The following is a 21,410-nucleotide window of genomic DNA, read 5'->3' as shown; positions in this document are numbered from 1 at the left end:
GATGTGGACGTGCTGGTGTTGAACTGGGGTGGACAAAGTTAAAAATCACACAATACCAGGTTAGAGTCCAACAGGTTTATTTGGAAGCACTGGCTTTCGAATAACTGCCCCTTCAGGTGGCTGTGGAAGAGGATCATAAAACACAATTTATAGCAAATCCTGCTTTCTTGCATTTCTGCAGAAACTTCATGTCTGTGTCGATATGTGCGATCTTCTTGGAGATCCTGTCCACTTTGAGCCGTCAGTTAGTGGTGTTGATGGTTGCTATTTGCTATAAATTCTGTGTCTTATGCTCCTATTCTAAAGCCTACTACTGAAGGAGCAGTGCTCCGAAAACCAGTGTTTTCAAATAAACCAGCTGGACTGTAACCTGGTAGTGTGATTTTTAGCTTTATATATGATGAAGACAGTGGAAGGTGAAGAGAGGAGGGAGGAGTGAGCAAATAGGTAGAGGTGGAGCCCAGAGAGAGAGAGAGAGAACGAGAGAACGAGAGTTAGACAGACAAAGGGATGGATAATGGTAAGCGCAGACAAAAGAAAAGCTGATAATGGGGACAATAAGTAGGTTTAAAATGAGTTGGGTGTGATGAAAGTTGTTCTTTCAGCTTGCACTGAGCTCACTGGAACACTGTAGCAAGCCCAAGGCAGAAATATTGACCAGAGGAATACAGTGGTGTGTTCAAATGACAAGGCAAAAGTGAGGACTGCAGATGATGGAAACCAGATTCTAGATTAGAGTGGTGCTGGAAAAGCACAGCAGGTCAGGCAGCATCCGAGGAGCAGGAATATCGATGTTTCGGGCAAAAGCCTTCATCAGGAATGGCAAGCAATTGGAGGCTCAGAGTCATTTTTGCAGACGAAATGTAAGTATTCAGCAAAGCTGTGACCCAGTCTGTTTCATTTCTCTGGTCTAGAGGAGACCATATTTGAGCAACAACTAGATTGATTGAAGTGCAGATAAATTGCTGCTTCACTTGGAAGGGTGTGTCTGGGCCTAGATAATGAGGGAGAAAGGAAGTAAACAGGCATGTATTACACCTTCTGCATTTGTAAGCAAAGGTGCTGTGGGGGTGTGGGGAGAGTTTGGGACTAGAGGAGGAGTGAACCAGGGTGAGCAATCCCTGTGGGAGGCTGACAAGGGAGGGAAAGGGAATATGTGTCTGATTGTGGCACCCTACCGGAGATGTCAGAGATTGCATTTTACAATCCTTTGGGTGTGTGTGCTAGTGGGGTGGGAAGTGAAGCTGGGGGAGTGGGGGGAGACCTTCTCAGTATTGTGGGAGGGAAGAGGAGGGGGAAGAAGTTTGGGAGATGGGTCAGACCCAGCTGAAGGCCTTGTCAACAGTGGTGCTGGGGAACCCTCGGTTGAAGTATCCTTGTAGGAGGTTTTGATGTCCAGGAGGTCATGATGCAGAGGCCAGTTCACTGAATGGAAGTTCTTTGAGTTTAGAGTAGTCATCATCTGACAATGATAACCAAGCCAACAATTAGTAGTGAGGGTATTTAGCATCCTTCAGGAGCTCTGAGTTGGTGTCCTTCTGCCAAGTGATGCGGAGAATATTGCTGAGATAACAAAAGGTTGAAACCATCCAGCCTTCTCTCCTGCCTACTATATATGTTCAAGTCTCACCATTGTGAAAGAGTGCACTGAGGACACAAGCTTGCTTTTGTTGCAGTTTAGTGTTCTTGTTACTGTTTTTCCACACACACTCACTTGGTTTAGAAGTATCAGCTACAGTTTTTGCAGTGATTTTAGCGTCAAGTAACAGGTTGCTGACAGTGGGGCTCAGACACACGTGGTTATCAATAACCTCCAGCATCATATTGTCAATATATCTACAGTATATATGTAATGTTCAATATGTTGGGAAATGTGGTATTTAGTATGTATAGCTATCACTGATGGTCACAACAGCAGCCAAGTGAATCTTGTAAATTTGTGACTCATGGCTGTGACCAAGCAGCAGACTGTCAGTATTGGAGTTTAAATCATGTAAACTAGTGAGTTCACTGTCTATTTTGGCACCTCTTAGTGTACATTCATGTCACACCTCAGTACACTAGTTCATTTGCCCCCAGCTCTGTTCATATTGATGAAGTTGTCTGCCTCTTTTACCTGCCAGTTTGAAGGGTCATGTTGAAGTGAGTTCAGATAGGTCCGAGGGGAAGGAACATCCTGTCACCTGTAGCACAAAATGCTCATTACCTAATTTGCAGGATGTGCCTGACAAAGTGAACAGTGGTATAAGTTATTCGACTGGTTCCACTAGATCACTTTCAGGAATCAACAAAAAAGCTTTCTCTCTCACTCACTCCTTCATACGTAAAATCAAAAGGGTCTTTCACAATGCGAGTTGTATGAGGTCTGATGGGAAGACTGGGTTTAAATAATAGTTTTTCCCTTCTGTGCCTCCCTGCGCTGTTATAATCTGGCATTAATTTATCAGATTTATTTGGGGGAGGCACAAAATGTGTGAAATATACCTCTGTTGGATGGTTGTAGTTGCTACTTGTTTTTGGTTTAGGATATATTTGCGGGACAGAATAGAGACAGCTCTACAGTGTGACTAATGAAAGCTTCACCTGACTGTGGAGTTCTTTATGCGGCAGTAGAGATGCAGCCCTGCTCCTTATTGAACTTGTTCTGTACATAACCTGTTGCGTTGAATTGGACATCACAAAGGGATAGTATCCTGCATGTACCTTTTGTTATCTGTCACTTGGTAATGCTGGATAATAACTTAGAATGCTGCAAGTGTTTTATTTCTGTTGATGCGTCTCATTTTGAACACAAAACTGTTTCGGAACAGAATACGTTGGCTAGGCACACGTAGACTTTTTGATTAATTCACAGGATCTGGGTGTCACTGACCAGGCCAACATGTATCGCTCAGAGTGCAGTTAAGTTTCAACTACGTTTCTGTGGGTCTGGAGTTGCATGTAGGCCAGACCAGGTAATGCTGACAGATTTCCTTGCCTAAAGGACAAAATGAACCAGATGGATTTTAACAAAAATCAATAATGGTTTTATTGATATTATTAGACTCTTAATTGCAGATTTTATCTTTTTAAATTGAGTTTGAATTCTGCTGCAGTGGGGTTTGAATCGGAGTACCTGGAACTTTACCCAGGTCTCTGGATTAATACTCCAGTGATAATGGTGACATAAGTAGATAGGGTAGGAAAGAAGGCATATGGCATGCTTGCCTTTCTTGGTCGGGACATTGAGTACAAGAGTGAGGAAGTGATTTTTACAGCTTTATAAAACTTTAATTAGGCTGCACTTAAGAATATTGCATTCAAGTTCTGATCAGCACATTAGAGGAACAAATGTGAAGGCTTTGGAGAGGGTTCAGGAGAAGTTTATCAGGGTGCTGAATTAGAGGGTATAGTATAAGGAAAGACTGGGCAAATGAGGGTTGTTTTCTTTGGAGTGGCAGAGTCTGAGGGGAGACCTGATAAAAACGTTTATAAAATTGAGATGCATAGAAAAGGTTGACAGTCAGGATCTTTTTCCCAGAGTTGAAATGTCTAATACCAGAGGGCATGCATATAAGGTAAGAGGGGGAAAGTTCAAAGGAGATATGAGGGACAAGTTTATTACAGTGTGTGTGGTTGGAGCCTGGAACACACTTCCAGGGGTAGTAATGGAGGCAGATATGATAGGGGCATTTAAGGAACATTTTACATAAGCACATGAATAAACAAGGAATTGGGGGAATTTGGACCTTGGGCAGACAGAAGGGATTAGTTTAATGTTCCCGTGTTGTATTGTTCTAGGTTCTGTCATATCACTTGTCCCTCCTCTCCTCTGGAAGAATGAAAATGTGATCCTATCTGGTTTGTACTCTCAGGCACAGCAAGGCCATTGAAATCTATACACCCACCAGTATATTTGTGATTTCATTCATCGTGATAATAGATTTGCTAGATCTCTGTCTGCTTGAGAAATATGGTAGTGTTAGACAGTCAGTGCTCCTGTATTATTAAACTTTGCTGATCAGGGGTTAGTGCATGCTCTTCACACTGTGTGATCCCAAAGGAGCTGTAACTAGATTGGAGCTGTGGTGAACAACGTGCAGCCTTCTCCAACCCGTTCATTCATTGTCCAAACTGCCTAAAAACTCAAAAGGGTCTTCATTTCGCAGGCAAGTTAGCAGCAACTTTCCAGGATAATTTGGGCACTGTGTTAAAGCTTGCCACACCAGAACCATTGTGAGACTTCTTGTTGTAAAGGTGACTGAAAGCTTGGCATTGATCAGCTGTGCTATCATTTCATCAATTGTACAATGCATTTTGTGATAAATGTTCCAGGAAAGGCATTACAACCAATTATATTGATTAAAGCCAACGGGATTTCCAAATAGTGACAGAAACTGGCCAATGTACAGCAACTAATTACGGGGTTTTAGCAAACAAGTAATGCACTCTTTTCACTTTGACTCCATTTCCCTGAATTAGCTCAGTCATCGGACTGTAGCTTTTCACGGTATGATCACTTCAGCTATTGCTTACTGCAAGCTAAAAATTGAAGTAGTTGCTGCGGAGAGTTGAAGCATGGTCGCAAGCCCATCAGTCTAAGTTGTATTGCTACTTCTGTATTTGGAAACCATTTTGCATCTGTGAGAAAGGGCATGAGAATTGCAGCTTTCATTTCCTCTTCCATAGTCCTCCTATTATGAGTGTCAGTATTAAAGGTTTTGCTTCCTGTTATGATTCCATGCAACTAGTCCCAATGATGTGAGGGACTGTTCTGTGCTTGGATGGCTTTAAAAACATTTTTTCACTTTTTTGTGCAAGGGCTAATACTGACAAATTGAACTTGTGTAGTACTTTTAGAATTACTGAATAAACAGGCAGACTCAATGCCAAATTTCAAGGGGAACAGCAATTTACACCACATCGGAAAAGTGGGTAGCAATTGGTTAGTGTGGACTCTTAATTGGTTGAGGCCTTAACATAGAGAATCCAATAGGGAATAGTTTTCCCTCAAGTTTTTGTTTAAATTTTAAAAAGATAAGCAGGATGTAATGAATTGGTGTTGTCCTTGTAAATACACCAGAAACACTATTGAGGTTTTGTTTCATTGACGAAGGCGCATTTTACCTGCTGAAAATGCTCTAGAAATCCTTCTTTAAATCTCCCCATCTTCCTTTAAGACACTTCTCAAAGTCTACCTATCTAACCAAAACTGTCCTAATGTCTCAGTCTTTGAGTCATTCAGCATGGAAACAGACTCTTCAGTTCAATCAGTCCGTGCCAACCATAATCCCACCTGCTTGCTACCGGCCCATGCCCCTCCAAACCTTTCCTATTCATGTACTTCTCAAATGTCTTTTAAACATTGCAATTGTGCTCACCCCTATCTCTTCCTCAGGAAATTCATTCTCTGGATAAAAAAAGTTGACCCTCATGTCTTTTTAAATCTCTACCTTCTCACCTTAGAAGTGTGCCCCCTACACTTAAAATCCCCGTCCTAGGGAAAAGATAACTATCATTAACTCTATCTATACTTCCCATTATTTTATAAACTTCTATCAGATTGCCTCTCAACCTCTTACACTCCAGTGATTAAAAAGTCCCAGCCTATCCAGCCTTTCTTTATAACTCAAACCTTCCCTATCTTCTGGTAATCTTTTCTAAACCCTGTCCAGCTTAATAATATCCTTCCTATGACTGGACAACCAGAACTGGCCACAGTACTCCAGACTAGGCCTCACCAGTAGCCTGTACAAGCTTGACATGTCTTCCCAACTTCTACACTCAAAGGACTGAGCAATGAAGGCAAGTCTGCCAAGCACCTTTTTAATCACCCTGTCTATATGTGATGCAAACTTCAAAGAATTATGTACTGCACCCCTAGGTCCCTCACATTTATCCAGATTGAACTCCATCTGCCGTTTTTCAGCCCATTGACCCATTTGATCAAGATCCCTTTGTAACCTTAGAAAGCCTTCTTCACTATGCCACCAGTTTGGTGTCGTCCACAACCTTACTGTATTCGTGCCTTCTATATTCTCATCCAAATCATTTACGTAAATGACAAACAAAAGAGGACCCAGAACCAATCCATGTGGAACACCTATGGTGATAGGCCTCCAGTCTGAAAAGGAACCCTTCATCACCACTTTCTGTCGCCTGCCATTAAGCCAATTATGTAGCCAATTGACACGCTCACCCTGAATCCCTTGTGACCTAACTTTACTAATTAGTCTACCATGCAGAACCTTGTTGAAGGCTTTACTAAAATCCAAATAAGCAACGTCTTCTGCTCTGTCATCATCAATTTTTTTGGTAACTTCCTCAAAAAAGCTCAGTCAAGTTTGTGAGACACACGTGGCTTCATGTCAAGTGCGTTAAATTGACAACTGATTTTCTGCATCATTCATTATGTACCTCGTGCTAGTTTTTGGGGTGGGGTTAGTGGGAACAGTCCAATAATTCTTTTTCACAATTGATTTTTTTCTCATTTAAACGTTAGCAATATTGGTGGATAAGAAGGGACAGCTGGTTTGAGCTCAGTTCAGCTCCATGGCCAGTAACTATGTCGGTATCATTATCAGCTCTCCAGCATTCCAAATTCTCCCCTGCCACCAATCCAAATTATTTCTATCCCAGAGTTTTAAAGAAACTATATCTGAGGGTAGTACAGATGTCTTAATTAAATCTCCCACTATTCCCTTGAACCAGAACATTTTGCTTTGGATAGAAAATTACACATAACACTGCTACTTAAGAAAGATGGAAAGGGGAACCAGACAGTTACAGATCAGTTAACATAACATTTGTTGTCAGAAAATTACTTGAGTCTATAATTAACATTATGTGACTGAACACCTTGAAAACTTTTTGTATTTCTCTGCTGTTGGATTGCTTGTTGGAAAGCCAGTCTTAGTTAGGAAAATCTACAACCATTGAAGTTTTTGGATGTTCAGTACTATTCTGGCCCTTGCTACTGGTTTCATCTTCCCCTAGTCAATGTCTCAACTTAAACCAGAATATTGGTAACTCCAATCATCTGTTCAATTTTGAATTGAGATTCTGATCATGTCCTCTCAGGTACCTGAGTCACATTCACTAATGTCGCTCGCTTCCTACCGCAGGTTCAGATTATCTGTGGCTGAAACTTACCCGAGAAGCAGAAGTCCACCTTAAATTCACAGTTTATTTTTCTGGTGGAGGATGTTGTGTGCTAAACTCATAAAACCACAACACAGCAAGCTGTATCACTGTCGGGTAAAAGATTAAAAACTCAAGATGCTTAAGGGAGAAAGTGTTTGCTGCATTTATACTTTTGAGGTGTTTGTTGCATAATCTGTTGTGTTTGATCCAGATTCCCCTAATGATTGTAATCTCTGTAAATTAATACTGACTATTAACTTAGCTTTTCTTCTTCCTCTCAGAACCTTGTCCTTCTACTTTGCTGCAACAACACATGGCTGACTTGCTTCGCTCTGACTCCGAAATGGCAGCCAGTTTCCTGAATAGTGTCCTCAACCAGCTGAACTGGGCCTTCTCAGAGTTCATCGGCATGATTCAGGAGGTAAACACCCAGACACCTTCGCAGTCACTCCAATTCTCTTGCCCATTCTACCCACTATCTCAGAGTAAAGAAGTGCACATAACATTTTGCAACACCCTGTAATTGTGCAAATGGTAAGCAACTAATGGTGCCTTACTCAGTACATCATACCCCATCTCATTTGCTAACCTGTTCTTTTGAACCTCCAAGGTTTTTGCAGCATTAGACTTGTTCCTTCATCAAGGCTTTTCAATTTCTTTCTGTGATGTCTCTTTCTGGAGAGAACACATCAAATCAAAAATACTTCTCTTGTCCCTTGTCCACCACTACCCATCCACCACCAAAGTATTGTTCCCATTGAAATGGAATCACTGCATTTGTCTCCAGTTATATGAAAGTCAGCAAACCCTGGCGTTACCGAATGGGCTGTTGGAGTTGGCAGATTCTGGGCGTTACTGAATGGTCTCTCAGAGTCGGCAGACTCTGGCATTATTGAACGGGCTGTGAGAGTCAGCTGATTCTTGGTGTTATTGAACTGGCTGTGGAGCTGGCAGTCTCTGACGTTAATGAAAAGGCTGTGGGAGTAAGCAGACTCTGGCGGTTACTGAATGGGCTGTGGGAGTCTGGACTCTGGGCTGTGGGAGTCAGCAGACTCTGGGCGGTTACTGAATGGGCTGTGGGAGTCGGCGGACTCTGGCGGTTTCTGAATGGGCTGTGGGAGTCTGGACTCTGGGCAGTTACTGAATGGGCTGTGGGAGTCTGGACTCTGGGCGGTTACTGAATGGGCTGTGGGAGTCTGGACTCTGGGCGGTTACTGAATGGGCTGTGGGAGTCTGGACTCTGGGCGGTTACTGAATGGGCTGTGGGAGTCGGCGGACTCTGGGCGGTTACTGAATGGGCTGTGGGAGTCTGGACTCTGGGCGGTTACTGAATGGGTTGTGGGAGTCTGGACTCAGGGCAGTTACTGAATGGGCTGTGGGAGTCTGGACTCAGGGCAGTTACTGAATGGGCTGTGGGAGTCTGGACTCTGGGTGGTTACTGAATGGGCTGTGGGAGTCTGGACTCTGGGCGGTTACTGAATGGGCTGTGGGAGTCTGGACTCAGGGCAGTTACTGAATGGGCTGTGGGAGTCTGGACTCTGGGCGGTTACTGAATGGGCTGTGGGAGTCTGGACTCTGGGCGGTTACTGAATGGGCTGTGGGAGTCTGGACTCAGGGCGGTTACTGAATGGGCTGTGGGAGTCTGGACTCTGGGCGGTTACTGAATGGGCTGTGGGAGTCGGCGGACTCTGGTGGTTACTGAATGGGCTGTGGGAGTCGGCGGACTCTGGTGGTTACTGAATGGGCTGTGGGAGTCTGGACTCAGGGCAGTTACTGAATGGGCTGTGGGAGTCGGCGGACTCTGGCGGTTTCTGAATGGGCTGTGGGAGTCTGGACTCTGGGCAGTTACTGAATGGGCTGTGGGAGTCGGCGGACTCTGGGCGGTTACTGAATGGGCTGTGGGAGTCTGGACTCTGGGCGGTTACTGAATGGGCTGTGGGAGTCTGGACTCTGGGCGGTTACTGAATGGGCTGTGGGAGTTGGCGGACACTGGGCGGTTACTGAATGGGTTGTGGGAGTCTGGACTCAGGGCAGTTACTGAATGGGCTGTGGGAGTCTGGACTCAGGGCAGTTACTGAATGGGCTGTGGGAGTCTGGACTCTGGGTGGTTACTGAATGGGCTGTGGGAGTCTGGACTCTGGGCGGTTACTGAATGGGCTGTGGGAGTCGGCGGACTCTGGTGGTTACTGAATGGGCTGTGGGAGTCGGCGGACTCTGGTGGTTACTGAATGGGCTGTGGGAGTCTGGACTCAGGGCAGTTACTGAATGGGCTGTGGGAGTCGGCGGACTCTGGCGGTTTCTGAATGGGCTGTGGGAGTCTGGACTCTGGGCAGTTACTGAATGGGCTGTGGGAGTCGGCGGACTCTGGGCGGTTACTGAATGGGCTGTGGGAGTCTGGACTCTGGGCGGTTACTGAATGGGCTGTGGGAGTCTGGACTCTGGGCGGTTACTGAATGGGCTGTGGGAGTTGGCGGACTCTGGGCGGTTACTGAATGGGTTGTGGGAGTCTGGACTCAGGGCAGTTACTGAATGGGCTGTGGGAGTCTGGACTCAGGGCAGTTACTGAATGGGCTGTGGGAGTCTGGACTCTGGGCGGTTACTGAATGGGCTGTGGGAGTCGGCGGACTCTGGTGGTTACTGAATGGGCTGTGGGAGTCGGCGGACTCTGGTGGTTACTGAATGGGCTGTGGGAGTCTGGACTCAGGGCAGTTACTGAATGGGCTGTGGGAGTCTGGACTCAGGGCAGTTACTGAATGGGCTGTGGGAGTCTGGACTCTGGGCGGTTACTGAATGGGCTGTGGGAGTCTGGACTCAGGGCAGTTACTGAATGGGCTGTGGGAGTCTGGACTCTGGGCGGTTACTGAATGGGCTGTGGGAGTCTGGACTCTGGGCGGTTACTGAATGGGCTGTGGGAGTCGGCGGACTCTGGGCGGTTACTGAATGGGCTGTGGGAGTCTGGACTCTGGGCGGTTACTGAATGGGCTGTGGGAGTCGGCGGACTCTGGTGGTTACTGAATGGGCTGTGGGAGTCGGCGGACTCTGGTGGTTACTGAATGGGCTGTGGGAGTCTGGACTCAGGGCAGTTACTGAATGGGCTGTGGGAGTCTGGACTCAGGGCAGTTACTGAATGGGCTGTGGGAGTCTGGACTCAGGGCAGTTACTGAATGGGCTGTGGGAGTCTGGACTCAGGGCAGTTACTGAATGGGCTGTGGGAGTCTGGACTCTGGGCGGTTACTGAATGGGCTGTGGGAGTCTGGACTCTGGGCGGTTACTGAATGGGCTGTGGGAGTCTGGACTCAGGGCAGTTACTGAATGGGCTGTGGGAGTCTGGACTCAGGGCAGTTACTGAATGGGCTGTGGGAGTCGGCGGACTCTGGGCGGTTACTGAATGGGCTGTGGGAGTCTGGACTCTGGGCGGTTACTGAATGGGCTGTGGGAGTCGGCGGACTCTGGTGGTTACTGAATGGGCTGTGGGAGTCGGCGGACTCTGGGCGGTTACTGAATGGGCTGTGGGAGTCTGGACTCTGGGCGGTTACTGAATGGGTTGTGGGAGTCTGGACTCAGGGCAGTTACTGAATGGGCTGTGGGAGTCTGGACTCAGGGCAGTTACTGAATGGGCTGTGGGAGTCTGGACTCTGGGTGGTTACTGAATGGGCTGTGGGAGTCTGGACTCTGGGCGGTTACTGAATGGGCTGTGGGAGTCTGGACTCAGGGCAGTTACTGAATGGGCTGTGGGAGTCTGGACTCTGGGCGGTTACTGAATGGGCTGTGGGAGTCTGGACTCTGGGCGGTTACTGAATGGGCTGTGGGAGTCTGGACTCAGGGCAGTTACTGAATGGGCTGTGGGAGTCTGGACTCTGGGCGGTTACTGAATGGGCTGTGGGAGTCGGCGGACTCTGGTGGTTACTGAATGGGCTGTGGGAGTCGGCGGACTCTGGTGGTTACTGAATGGGCTGTGGGAGTCTGGACTCAGGGCAGTTACTGAATGGGCTGTGGGAGTCGGCGGACTCTGGGCGGTTACTGAATGGGCTGTGGGAGTCTGGACTCTGGGCGGTTACTGAATGGGCTGTGGGAGTCTGGACTCTGGGCGGTTACTGAATGGGCTGTGGGAGTTGGCGGACTCTGGGCGGTTACTGAATGGGTTGTGGGAGTCTGGACTCAGGGCAGTTACTGAATGGGCTGTGGGAGTCTGGACTCTGGGTGGTTACTGAATGGGCTGTGGGAGTCTGGACTCTGGGCGGTTACTGAATGGGCTGTGGGAGTCGGCGGACTCTGGTGGTTACTGAATGGGCTGTGGGAGTCGGCGGACTCTGGTGGTTACTGAATGGGCTGTGGGAGTCTGGACTCTGGGCAGTTACTGAATGGGCTGTGGGAGTCAGCAGACTCTGGGCGGTTACTGAATGGGCTGTGGGAGTCTGGACTCTGGGCGGTTACTGAATGGGCTGTGGGAGTCGGCGGACTCAGGGCAGTTACTGAATGGGCTGTGGGAGTCTGGACTCAGGGCAGTTACTGAATGGGCTGTGGGAGTCAGCAGACTCTGGGCGGTTACTGAATGGGCTGTGGGAGTCGGCGGACTCTGGGCGGTTACTGAATGGGCTGTGGGAGTCGGCGGACTCTGGGCGGTTACTGAATGGGCTGTGGGAGTCGGCGGACTCTGGGCGGTTACTGAATGGGCTGTGGGAGTCTGGACTCAGGGCAGTTACTGAATGGGCTGTGGGAGTCGGCGGACTCTGGGCGGTTACTGAATGGGCTGTGGGAGTCTGGACTCTGGGCGGTTACTGAATGGGCTGTGGGAGTCGGCGGACTCTGGGCGGTTACTGAATGGGCTGTGGGAGTCTGGACTCAGGGCAGTTACTGAATGGGCTGTGGGAGTCGGCGGACTCTGGGCGGTTACTGAATGGGCTGTGGGAGTCTGGACTCTGGGCGGTTACTGAATGGGCTGTGGTAGTCTGGACTCAGGGCAGTTACTGAATGGGCTGTGGGAGTCTGGACTCAGGGCAGTTACTGAATGGGCTGTGGGAGTCTGGACTCAGGGCGGTTACTGAATGGGCTGTGGGAGTCGGCGGACTCTGGGCGGTTACTGAATGGGCTGAGGGAGTCGGCGGACTCTGGGTGGTTACTGAATGGGCTGTGGGAGTCTGGACTCAGGGCAGTTACTGAATGGGCTGTGGGAGTCGGCGGACTCTGGGCGGTTACTGAATGGGCTGTGGGAGTCTGGACTCTGGGCGGTTACTGAATGGGCTGTGGGAGTCTGGACTCAGGGCAGTTACTGAATGGGCTGTGGGAGTCTGGACTCAGGGCAGTTACTGAATGGGCTGTGGGAGTCTGGACTCAGGGCGGTTACTGAATGGGCTGTGGGAGTCGGCGGACTCTGGGCGGTTACTGAATGGGCTGTGGGAGTCGGCGGACTCTGGGTGGTTACTGAATGGGCTGTGGGAGTCTGGACTCTGGGCGGTTACTGAATGGGCTGTGGGAGTCGGCGGACTCTGGGTGGTTACTGAATGGGCTGTGGGAGTCTGGACTCAGGGCAATTACTGAATGGGCTGTGGGAGTCTGGACTCAGGGCGGTTACTCAATGGGCTGTGGGAGTCTGGACTCAGGGCAGTTACTGAATGGGCTGTGGGAGTCAGCAGACTCTGGGCGGTTACTGAATGGGCTGTGGGAGTCTGGACTCAGGGCAGTTACTGAATGGGCTGTGGGAGTCTGGACTCAGGGCAGTTACTGAATGGGCTGTGGGAGTCTGGACTCAGGGCAGTTACTGAATGGGCTGTGGGAGTCAGCAGACTCTGGGCGGTTACTGAATGGGCTGTGGGAGTCGGCGGACTCTGGGCGGTTACTGAATGGGCTGTGGGAGTCGGCGGACTCTGGGCGGTTACTGAATGGGCTGTGGGAGTCGGCGGACTCTGGGCGGTTACTGAATGGGCTGTGGGAGTCTGGACTCTGGGCGGTTACTGAATGGGCTGTGGGAGTCTGGACTCAGGGCAGTTACTGAATGGGCTGTGGGAGTCTGGACTCAGGGCGGTTACTGAATGGGCTGTGGGAGTCGGCGGACTCTGGGCGGTTACTGAATGGGCTGTGGGAGTCGGCGGACTCTGGGTGGTTACTGAATGGGCTGTGGGAGTCTGGACTCTGGGCGGTTACTGAATGGGCTGTGGGAGTCGGCGGACTCTGGGTGGTTACTGAATGGGCTGTGGGAGTCTGGACTCAGGGCAATTACTGAATGGGCTGTGGGAGTCTGGACTCAGGGCGGTTACTCAATGGGCTGTGGGAGTCTGGACTCAGGGCAGTTACTGAATGGGCTGTGGGAGTCAGCAGACTCTGGGCGGTTACTGAATGGGCTGTGGGAGTCTGGACTCAGGGCAGTTACTGAATGGGCTGTGGGAGTCTGGACTCAGGGCAGTTACTGAATGGGCTGTGGGAGTCTGGACTCAGGGCAGTTACTGAATGGGCTGTGGGAGTCAGCAGACTCTGGGCGGTTACTGAATGGGCTGTGGGAGTCGGCGGACTCTGGGCGGTTACTGAATGGGCTGTGGGAGTCGGCGGACTCTGGGCGGTTACTGAATGGGCTGTGGGAGTCGGCGGACTCTGGGCGGTTACTGAATGGGCTGTGGGAGTCTGGACTCTGGGCGGTTACTGAATGGGCTGTGGGAGTCGGCGGACTCTGGGCGGTTACTGAATGGGCTGTGGGAGTCTGGACTCAGGGCAGTTACTGAATGGGCTGTGGGAGTCGGCGGACTCTGGACGGTTACTGAATGGGCTGTGGGAGTCAGCAGACTCTGGGCGGTTACTGAATGGGCTGTGGGAGTCGGCGGACTCTGGGTGGTTACTGAATGGGCTGTGGGAGTCTGGACTCAGGGCAGTTACTGAATGGGCTGTGGGAGTCTGGACTCAGGGCAGTTACTGAATGGGCTGTGGGAGTCTGGACTCAGGGCGGTTACTGAATGGGCTGTGGGAGTCGGCGGACTCTGGGTGGTTACTGAATGGGCTGTGGGAGTCGGCGGACTCTGGGCGGTTACTGAATGGGCTGTGGGAGTCGGCGGACTCTGGGCGGTTACTGAATGGGCTGTGGGAGTCGGCGGACTCTGGGTGGTTACTGAATGGGCTGTGGGAGTCTGGACTCTGGGCGGTTACTGAATGGGCTGTGGGAGTCGGCGGACTCTGGGTGGTTACTGAATGGGCTGTGGGAGTCTGGACTCAGGGCAGTTACTGAATGGGCTGTGGGAGTCTGGACTCAGGGCAGTTACTGAATGGGCTGTGGGAGTCTGGACTCAGGGCAGTTACTGAATGGGCTGTGGGAGTCTGGACTCAGGGCGGTTACTGAATGGGCTGTGGGAGTCTGGACTCAGGGCGGTTACTGAATGGGCTGTGGGTGTCTGGACTCAGGGCAGTTACTGAATGGGCTGTGGGAGTCAGCAGACTCTGGGCGGTTACTGAATGGGCTGTGGGAGTCGGCGGACTCTGGGCGGTTACTGAATGGGCTGTGGGAGTCGGCGGACTCTGGGTGGTTACTGAATGGGCTGTGGGAGTCGGCGGACTCTGGGCGGTTACTGAATGGGCTGTGGGAGTCGGCGGACTCTGGGTGGTTACTGAATGGGCTGTGGGAGTCTGGACTCTGGGCGGTTACTGAATGGGCTGTGGGAGTCAGCAGACTCTGGGCGGTTACTGAATGGGCTGTGGGAGTCTGGACTCAGGGCAGTTACTGAATGGGCTGTGGGAGTCAGCAGACTCTGGGCGGTTACTGAATGGGCTGTGGGAGTCTGGACTCAGGACAGTTACTGAATGGGCTGTGGGAGTCAGCAGACTCTGGGCGGTTACTGAATGGGCTGTGGGAGTCTGGACTCAGGGCAGTTACTGAATGGGCTGTGGGAGTCGGCGGACTCTGACAGTTACTGAATGGGTTGTGGGAGCCAGCAGACTTTGGCGTTACCCAGTGGCTGTGGGAGTCGGTGGACTCTGGCCTTTGTTTCTTGTAATTTGGGAATTGGTGGGCCCTGTCATTTATCAGGTATACTGTTGATACATTGATTGGTCTTTCCTGAAGCCAATGGAATTGGAGATCGATCACTTGTTTTGAATTTAGTGTGTCTCAAGGTTCTTAGTAATCCAATATTGATGCAGGCATGGCAGCCAGGTACTCCTGTGACTAATTGCCTGCTTTTTTGCTAAATCACATCATCTGTTTTTTATTTACAGATCTGCTTTTAGTAAACAATCACTACCTTCACTTTCATCCCATTCACTGCATTCAAACCAAACATCAATAAAATATGAGATAGAAAAATTGCATAAGTGCAAGACACTTACTCTTGCTCTTTATAAAAGCACAGATTACTCAGCACATAAATATAATACTGCTTCCACCAGCCCCATGTATGCTTTTAAGTAGATTCCCAGTATGATTTTGAGATCTGTGCTGATCACTTTGTTCAGTTGTTTTTGTTCACCACCTCATTCATTATTTGGATAAATGCAATGCTTACTTTGGCACTGTGCCATATAAGAACATCTGAGCAGAAATGGGCTGTGCTGTATGAGCCAATTTGGTGGCTTTTGTGATCCAGTATTTCAGTTTAGCATCCCGTCCCAGGGTGTAGCGAGAAGCCAAATGCTCAGTCCATATTTGTCCCTCTTTTTTTTTTCCCCACTCTGCGGTGTATTAACCTGCTGTGTGTCATGTTATTTCATCAATCCAGTTCTTTTATACAAGTCTATTTAGCTCAAAAACAAAAGGGCAAGTTGTATTTATGTAGTACTTGTAACAGCGACATTGGCCTGCAGTGCTTTACATAAGAGGAGCAATGGCCAATCAGTTGCAGCAACACAACCAAAAAACTTACTGAGAACATGGGGTCACAGGAACGGAGCAAGAGGCCATTTATCCCCTTACATCTGGTCCACCATTCAGTGGGGCCATGGTTGATCTACAACTCCAATTACATAACTTGGAGGTACCGGTGTTGGACTGGGGTGAACAAAGTTAAAAATCTCACAACACTAGGTTATAGTCCAACAGGTTTATTTGGAAGCACTAGATTTCAGAGCGTTGCTCATTCATCAAATAGCTGCGTAGATCAAGATGCTGCACAACCAGCTGATGAAGGAGCAGCGCTCCAAAAGCTCGTATTTCCAAATAAACCTGTTAGATTGTCCGATTTCATAACGATGCCTTTTCCTCCTATCCCTTGGTACTTTTGGGTAACAAAAATGTATCTATTTCAGAGTAACAGTTGACTCAGTTTCTGCTCAGGAAGAAAATTCCAAATTTCTGTCATCCTTTGTGCATTGCAGTGTTTCCCAGTGTCATTCCTGAAAGACCCACACTGAGACCCTGTCCCTGAACTGGCAGATATGATTACTTACTTTTTTTATCCTGTTAGAAGGACCTGGCTATAAAGAGTAGTGCCACATGAGTTGAACGCTTCGATAAAAGCTGGAGTGCAACAAGAGTCAGGATTCGCCAGGATCTCCAGTTGGAGGAAGTATTGACTTGAGCCAGATTTTGAGCAGCAGAAAAATGTATCTGTCAAATGTCAACACATGGAAGGATTTTCACATAAAAGATCTTAACTCCCATTTCTTGGGGACATGAGAGTCACAGACATGATGTCAATCCAGCTAATGGGCAATTTTGATGATGTGTGAGGCAGGACCTTTATAAAATGGTGTGGCAAAGAAGACTAGTGGGGCAGTGTCAATGAAGGTATGTTTGGTGATATAATTGATTAGATTAGATTCCCTACAGTATGGAAACAGGCCCTTTGGCCCAACAAGTCCACACTGGCCCTCGGAAGAGTAACCCACCCAGACCCATTCTCCTACCCTATATTTACTCAGACTAATGCACCTAACACTCTGGGTAATTTAGCATTGCCAATTCACCAACACATCTTTGGACTATGGGAGGAAACCGGAGCACGTGTAGGAAACCCATGCAGAAACGGGGAGAATGTGCAGACTCCACACAGACAGTTGCCTGAGGCAGGAATTGAACCCGGGTCGCTCATGCTGTGAGGCAGCAGTGCTAACCACTGAGCCTGCTTGTCGCCCATAAGTTGAGGATTTAACCTCAGAAGAATGGAGTTAGGACAGGGTATGGTGTTTTTGTTCAGAGTTTTGTATAATTGAGTTCTCAGCCCTTCCAACTCCTTCATATGTCATATTAGTTAAAAGCCTTTACACCCATCTGTGGAAATTGACTGTAACTTTACTTACAAAGGATTATGTTGTGTAGAATAATGTTGTGATTGTTATTAGCTCTCAAACTTTCTTTAAAAACAGCAGATAGAGATGTGAAGATTCTGAATCCCCTGACTGCAAATGCTCAAAGGGTATCAAGCTGTCTTCATGTCGGGTCTGGAAGGATGCACAGCTGGATTTTATGGCTGCAGTCTCAGTTTTGAGGCAGACGGAAGTAAATCCGAACCGTTATCACGATTTACTTTTGTTTGGTTGTAACCCTGTAGGTCTAATGGTAGATTTGAATGATATTAGAATAGGTGTGCGGTGATGTATCTCACAGAAGCAGTGTTGCAAATGATTTTGTTTTAGTGTGTACTACAGTTATAGAGTCTTAGAGATGTACAGCAGGGAAACTGACCCTTTGGTCCAACTTGTCCATGCTGACCAGTTACCCCAACATAATTTAGTCCCATTTGCCAGCATTTGGCCCATATTCCTCAAACCCTCCCTCTTATATCCATGTGCAGTTGTACCAGCCTCCTCCACTTCCTGTGGCAGCTCATTCCATACACATACCACCCTCTGTGTGAAACTGTTGCCCCTTAGGTCCCTTTTGTATCTTTCCCCTCTCACCTTAATTCAATGCCCTCTAGTTCTGGACTCTCACACCCCAGGAAAAGACTTTGTCTATTTACCCTATCCGTGCCCCTTATAATTTTATAAACCTGTATAAAGTCAACCCTTGGCCTCTGACGATCCAGGGAAAACAGCCCCAGCCTATTCAGCCTCTCCCTATAGCTCAAATCCTCCAACCCTGGCAACATCCTTGTAGGTCTTTTCTGACTCCTTTCAAGTTTCACAACACACTTCCAATAGGAAGGAGACCAGAATTGCATGCAATTTTCCAAAAGTGGCCTAATAAATGTCCTGTACAGCCGCAACATGACCTCCCAACTCCTGCAATCAATACTCTGACCAATAAAGGAAAGCATACCAAACGCCGCCTTCACTATCCTATCTACCTGCTACTTCATTTTCAAAGGGCTATGAACCTGCACTCCAAGGTCTCTTTGTTCAGCAACACTCCCCAGGACATTACCATTAAGTGTGTAATTCCTGCTCTGATTTGCTTTTTCAAAATGCAGCATCTCACATTCATCTGAATTAAATTCCATCTGCCACACCTCTGCCCATTGGCCCATCTTATCAAGATCCTGTTGTAATCTGAGGTAACCGTGGTTGTCCTCTACACCTCCAATTTTGGTGTCATCTGCAAACTTACTAACCATGCCACCTCTGTTCACATCCAAATCATTTATACAAATGAATAAAAGTAGTGGACCCAGCACTGATCCTGTAGGTCACAGGCCTCCAGTCTGAAACACAACCCTCCACCACCACCCTCTGTCTTCTACCTTTGAGCCAGTTCTATATCCAAATGGCTAGTTCTCTCTGGATTCTGTGAGATCTAACCTTACTAACCAGCCTCCAATGGGGAACCTTGTCGACTGCCTTACTGAAGTCCATATAGATCACATCTACTGCTCTGCCCTCATCAATCCTCTTTTTTTACTTCTTCAAAAAACTCAACCAAGTTCATGAGACATGATTTCCCACGCACAAAGCCATGCTGACTATCCCTGGTCAGTCCTTGCCTTTCCAAATACATGTAAATCCTGTCCCTCAGGATTCCCTCCAACAACTTGCCCACCACCGATGTCAGGCTCAACAGTCTATAGTTCCCTGGCTTGTCTCTACCACCTTTCTTAAATAGTGGTATCACATTGGTCAACCTCCAGTCTGCTGGCACCTCACCCGTGACTATCAGTGATACAAATGTCTCAGCAAGAGGCCCAGCAATCACTTCTCTAGCTTCCCACAGAGTTCTCTGGTACACCTGGTCAGGTCCTGTGGATTTATCCACCTTTGTGAATTTCAAGACATCCAGCACCACCACCTCTGTAATATGGACATTTTTCAAGATGTCACCATCTATTTCCCCACATTTTGTGTCTTCCATGCCCTTCTCCACTGATGCAAAATACTTGTTTAGCATCTCCCCGTTCCTGCAGCTCCACACATAGGCTGCCTTGCTGATCTTTGAGGAGCCCTATGCTCTCCCTAGTTACCCTTTTGTCTTTAATGTATTTGTAAAAACCTTTTAGATTCTCCTTAACTCTTATTTGCCAAAGCTATCTCATGTCCCCTTTTTGCCCTCCTGATTTCCCTCTTAAGTAAACTCCCACTTCCTTTATACTCTTCTAAGGATTCACTCAATCTATCCTGTCTATACCTGACATATGCTTCCAACTTTTTCTTAACCAAACCCTCAATTTCTCTAGTCATCCAGCATTCCCGACACCTGCCAGCCTTCCCTTTCACCCTAATAGGAATATACTTTCTCTGCACTCTCATTATCTCATTTTTGAAGGCTTCCCATTTTCCAGCTGTCCTTTTACCTGCAAACAATTGCCGCCAATCAGCTTTTGAAAGTTCTTGCCTAATACCGTCAAAATTGGCCTTTTTCCAATTTAGAACTTCAGCTTTTAGATCTGGTCTATCCTTTTCCATCACTATTTTAAAACTAATAGAATATTGGTCGCTGGCCCCAAAGTGCTCCTCCACCGACACCTAAGACACCTGCCCTGCCTTACCTCCCACGATTAGCTGAGGTTTTGCACCTTCTCTAGTAGGTACATCTACAGACTGAATCAGATGTTTTAAACATTTTCCTTTTCCTTTCCCAGTGATGCACCGTTTGTGTTTCTAATGATAGATTAGCCTGTTGATCCTCTGCAGCATAGCAATACTTTCCTCAGAAGTCCTAGCATCATCTGCGTCTATCCACATTTGAGTTCAGAGAAATGTGACTGCTGTGACTGGTGCTCAGTGAAAGCATGGTACCGCACAGTAGTAGTTCGGTGTGAAAATAAAAAGTGGGACCCTGTCGCAGTGACATTGTCATTGGCACTTTCAGTATGGCTAAAGTGCAGTTTGAGCTTGATGGAACTGATTTCAGGAATGCAGACAGTTTTCCGTGTGAATTCAGACATTCAAACACACCTCTCCGGAATTCATAAGGAAGGGTTTCTGCTCTGGATGATTGATGGAATCAGGCAGAACAGCCCTTTAGTGATCCTGTATAAACCTAGTTGGACTTTGACTGGAGTATTGTGTACAGTTCCGGCTATTGCATATCAGGAAGAATGCAAACGAATTGCAAAGAGTATGGAAGAGGTTAATGAGACCCTTTCCAGGGTTGATGCTACATTCTGAGGAAATATGGGAGAAGTTGGGACTGTTTTGCTTGGAAAGGAGAAGGCTTAGTCAAGATTGCACTCATTCTACTTGCAGTAGCTTTTCACATGTTTTAACATCACAGTGAGCATCTGTGCAGGGCTAAATCCTGCACTTGTTCAGTTCTCCCATTTCCACAACCGTGAGGTGTATTATGCTTCATTTATGGAGTCTGAGTTACTTTGGTGACATTCACTTTAATGTGATTGTTGTAGTTTGGAGATGCAGATAGTGGTGGTACAGGCCTCCAATGTTCTTTTCATCACTTGGCCTGCTTTTAAAGTCCGTCATTGTTGTGTCTAGGAAGGATTTGCTGGTCAGTATCTGAACTGTTTGACTGCATTTATGAATTCATCTTCCTTGATCATCGAGTTCTTACACTAGGACTCCTGAGTTTAAAATTCGAGGGCATAATTTTAAGGTGATAGGAGAAGGGTTCAAAACGTTTTCACACAGTGGGTAGTTTGTGTGTGGAATGAATTGTCAGAGCAAGTAATAGATGCGGATACAGTTTCAACATTTAGAAGACATTTTGACAGATCCAAGGATAGCAAAGGTTTAGAGGGTTATAGGCCAAGCACAGGCAAATGGTTTAGTTTGGGAAACCTGGTTGGCCTGAATGAGTTGAACTTAAGGGGTTGTTTTTTTTAAACCTGTATGACTCCGTTTGATAAAAGTTCCCAAAATCCTGAGGGGTCTGGATAAGTGTAGAAGAATGAAATTGTTCCTGCTTTTAAAGGAATCCAGAACCTGTGGAGAAGGTAGTTTCCAAAAGTGCAAATGAGATGTGAGAAAAGAAAACATTTTCACTC

The 21,410-nt window shown here is 47.7% G+C and overlaps 1 protein-coding gene across 2 annotated transcripts in view; it reads left to right on the top strand.

Annotated features, from left to right (window-relative positions):
• The window catches only part of rnf123 (ring finger protein 123), a 402,816-nt gene that overhangs the window by 210,196 nt on the left and 171,210 nt on the right, over window positions 1-21,410 (top strand). For both annotated transcript variants that reach the window (XM_072582761.1, XM_072582762.1), the window contains exon 32: window positions 7,404-7,543. In XM_072582761.1, coding sequence (XP_072438862.1) covers window positions 7,404-7,543 — 140 coding nt within the window. The remainder of the gene's footprint in view (window positions 1-7,403; window positions 7,544-21,410) is intronic.

The sequence above is a fragment of the Chiloscyllium punctatum genome, chromosome 12, assembly GCF_047496795.1.
Source record: "Chiloscyllium punctatum isolate Juve2018m chromosome 12, sChiPun1.3, whole genome shotgun sequence".
NCBI lineage: Eukaryota > Metazoa > Chordata > Chondrichthyes > Orectolobiformes > Hemiscylliidae > Chiloscyllium > Chiloscyllium punctatum.
Note: the sequence above shows the minus strand (reverse complement) of the source record. Positions and strands in the feature narration are given on the sequence as shown.